General features: G+C 36.3%; 1 protein-coding gene across 1 annotated transcript; it reads right to left on the bottom strand.

The window, feature by feature from the left end:
- Positions 1-501: 501 nt before the first annotated feature.
- On the bottom strand, positions 502-3,437 carry LOC147847794 (uncharacterized). Its single transcript, XM_087338820.1, has 4 exons — positions 3,410-3,437; positions 2,357-2,905; positions 1,876-2,042; positions 502-1,462 (listed from the first exon to the last, which is right to left on the bottom strand). The coding sequence occupies exons 2-4, from the start codon at positions 2,879-2,881 to the stop codon at positions 670-672; spliced, it is 1,485 nt and encodes a 494-aa protein (XP_087194946.1). The 5' UTR covers positions 2,882-2,905; positions 3,410-3,437; the 3' UTR covers positions 502-669.
- Between the last annotated feature and the right edge of the window lie 366 nt (positions 3,438-3,803).

The following is a 3,803-nucleotide window of genomic DNA, read 5'->3' as shown; positions in this document are numbered from 1 at the left end:
TTACAGGAAGATGGAATATAGGTTGAAATTCGAATCCAATGGACACATCACATGAGACATTCCCTACTTGACTTTTATAGCATTACTATGCCAATTGGCTTATTAAATCAAACTTGTGATATTTAAATTAAAAAGGCTAATTGATGTCCATATGTTGCTCCTAAATTTCCATGGTTTGAATAAAACAATACATGTTATATGTAGTTTGGAGATCATGCTCATAAAAGATCTCCTCTCATACTTATATACAAATAGCACATGTTTACTTCTAATTAGAAATTCCAATAATATTTGTTCCAATACCCATTGCATATCATACTTTGATTAAAATTTTGTGCTATACAATGACATCAACCTTTACATAATCATATGTATAAACAAAATTACGAGTTTCACCTATCAAGTTAAAATATTTCAATAACAACCAAATTCTTGAGTCTTTAAACAAAAACCAATCCTTATAATTTAGAACACAAAAGGATAACCAATATTACTTTTCCATCGAGAAAAAACAAAGAACTACAATAATGCCTATTATACGTACATGACCATACATAAGTAGGAATTTTTGAGAAAAATTGTGCATGTTGTATAAACACATGAAAGTCAATATTAGACCATGTATACAAATTGTACTCCATGTTGCGATCTTGCTATGTATGAATAATTTTAATATTGATGATGACGGTGATATGGACTAGACGTACTACTCAAAGGCTTGTGATGTAGAGACAAATTAGGAATAGAATTCCTCCCATTCATACATGTCATGCCTCCTAGCCAATGGAGTACCGTTGTCGACACACTTGATGATCGTGTTCGAACTGGTGACGCCTCAAACCCAACCGTCTTCATACTATATTGGTGCCCATTGTTGTCACGACGAGGTGTTGTCATCGGAGACGCGCAAACATTATATAAAGCTGCTCGTGTGGGTGTATGAGAGCCCCCTAACCCTAATTCTTCATCGTCATTATTATCATATGTTTGGAAGGTCTTCCACCTCTCTGACATGTACTCAAGCAAAGCTTCCATGCTATGTTCCACAACTTCTAAGGGTGGGTCCACAAGGGGGTTGTTGTCTACCTTTAGCACTTTGAGGTTCTCTAATGCTCCCACACCCATCGGTAATACCTTCACTTGGTTAAAGCTCAAATCAAGCTCTACAAGAAATACTAGATCTCCTATTGTTGACGGCAATGAGCCCCCAAAATCGCTAAAATTGCTGCTTATGTTAAGCTTCTCTAAAGATGATAAGTTCCCCATGGAGGATGGTAAGGACTTCAAGTTGTTGAAGTGAAGATCAAGAAACTTGAGCTCTTTGAGTTCACATATGGACGGAGGTAAGAATGTGAGCTTGTTGGAATGAAGGCAAAGGTTGCGTAAGCGAATAAGGTCAAAACCGAGCCGAGCTGGGATACGTTCGAGTTGATTGAAACCAACATTAAGCTCTACCAATTGCCTACAAATATATCAAACTTATAGTAAAATCATTTCAAAAAGCTCATGAATATTGTTACTGAATATGTCATACAATATGAGACTGAAGGGAAACTATGTAGCTCAATCTTATGAGGAGGAAAATGTTATATATACATAGTCACAAATATATATGTGGATGCAAACATGAGTAAGTAGATAGTGGATTGTTCCTCGAGCCACCAACTTGATTTCTTGTGGTAATATACAAACATGTGTCATGTCTTGTAAAAACTCGTTGGGACAATGAATGGGCTTACCCACTCCTTTAAATTTGCATTTAAATATACAAAATTTACAAACTACCATACAACCTTTATGAATCGGTGGACCATTTGTTTGTGCTTTAACTCTTTTAAAGTATATGATATTGGTGCATGATTTCTAACAAGTTACCTGCATCCTCCAATGCTATCAGGGAGAGTGGTGAGCATATTCCCAGACACATTGAGCAGTTTGAGGTTCGCCAAGAATCCGATTGAGTCTGGTAGGCCGGATAGTTCATTCGATTGCACGTCCAGAATCTCAAGGTTATCCAAGTCTCCGATAGAATTTGGCAAGCTCTAGGAACCAACCCATCAAACAAGCGTAAGGTTGTGATCATGATGGGAAGATAAAACAAAAACCGCACAAATATAAAGAAAAAAGAAAATGGAAATAAATAGTCAAAAGAGGGAAAATCATGAGGTGCAATAAAAAAATTATCAAAAAATATATAGAGATAATGGTAAGAATAGAAAATTAAAAGTGTAAAGGGGAAAATGAAGAGAAATGAAAATGAACCCCCCCATCCCCCCCCCAAAAAAAGATTATAAATAATAACTAAAATAAAAGATTATTTTTAGAGTTAGTTGATGAATTGAGATTTTGTGTTAACCTTAAGTTGGTTGTTGGAGAGGTGGAGGGATATAAGGTTTGTAGTGAAGCTGGGGTCATGAATTAGGAAGGTGTCCAAGCAATGGCCACTCAGGTCCAACATCACCCTCTTCATCTTCTTCTTCTGCTCCTGCTCATGGGTGTAGGTGGCATCACTAGGCCAAGTACTATGGACATCATGCAGAGGTGGTGGACCATCATCATCAACCAATGGATTGGCACTCTTGAATGCCCTATCCTCATCATCCTCATCATCATCATCATGCCCATTTGATCCAGTATTGGCCATCTTTGGTGATGCCACATCATGCCCATTTGATGCCACATCATTTGATTCACTATTGGCCATCTTTGGTGATGCCACATCATGCCCATTTGATGCCACATCATTTGATCCACTATTGGCCATCTTTGATGCCACATCATGCCCATTTGATCCAGTGTTGGCCATCTTTAATGCCACATCATTACCATCATCATCATCATTATCATCATCATCATGTCCATTAAATAGCACTTGCTTCATCTCTGCTACTGCTCCAAGTTTACCCTGCAAAATAATTTGCAGATAATCATTATTTTTAACCATCTTATACAGTAGTCAAATCAGCATTTTCGGATGCCAATTAAAAAAAAAAAAAAATGAATAAATGAAGAAGAAGAAGAAGAAGCCTGCAAATTACAAATTGTTTTTACAATGATAATATAGCACAATAAATCAAATAATAATAATAATAAATTAGAAGAAAAATAAAACAAAAAAATAAATAAATTAGAATCCGATGAATGAGAAACCTACCTGATAGTCATGAACTGAAATTTTTTAAGGGAAACAGCAGGCTATGATAATTTTGCAATCAGGTGAAGATAACAATAGAAGTAATTAGGGAGTAGGAGTTAAAATCATAGGCTATAATTTGCAATCAGAAGAGTACTAAAGAGAAGAGAAGTCTGAAGAAGAGGGACATGGATGGAAAATACACACACCATTATCTGAGAACATGCATACATACAAGAAGATCTTCTGAGGAAGTACAGAGGAGATATACATTACCTTTTGCTTATAGTACTTAAATGTATGTACAATATATCCTATACTGTATATATATATATGTATATGTATATATAGAAAGAGAGGGATAAGGACAAAGGACTGTTTCCGTACTGGACTAAAAATGTAACAAGGTGAATCACCCACAAAAAGAGTCAATGGAGAGAGAGAGAGAGTGGGGGGGGCCTATAAATAAGGAGAACCACAACTCATCACCATCTCTACAACCATAACCTAATCTTAATCTTTTATCTGATTGTTTACACACTCTTATCACCATAATTTGGACGTCTGTTTTTTTTTGTTGACCTTCGAGCCGGTACAAGGAGTGCGGAACGGTGAAATCATTGATGGGTTGTAGATAAGTCGAGAGGGAGAAGAGACCACCAAGATCGAT

This window comes from Azolla caroliniana, unplaced genomic scaffold (genome assembly GCF_043228905.1).
Source record: "Azolla caroliniana isolate FFs.n. ecotype wild unplaced genomic scaffold, voAzoCaro1.0.p SCAF_652, whole genome shotgun sequence".
Classification (NCBI taxonomy): Eukaryota; Viridiplantae; Streptophyta; class Polypodiopsida; order Salviniales; family Salviniaceae; genus Azolla; species Azolla caroliniana.
This window is presented reverse-complemented; position numbering and strand designations above follow the sequence as displayed.

What these genes read in the sequence shown, in the direction of transcription:
- LOC147847794 (XM_087338820.1), bottom strand. Translation starts at nt 2,881, where the DNA reads ATGAAGCAAGTGCTATTTAATGGACATGATGATGATGATAATGATGAT. An exon ending in TCTCCAACAACCAACTTAAG is followed by an intron (nt 2,043 to 2,356) that starts GTTAACACAAAA and finishes GTTGGTTCCTAG; the next exon opens with AGCTTGCCAAATTCTATCGG. An exon ending in GATAGCATTGGAGGATGCAG is followed by an intron (nt 1,463 to 1,875) that starts GTAACTTGTTAG and finishes ATATATTTGTAG; the next exon opens with GCAATTGGTAGAGCTTAATG.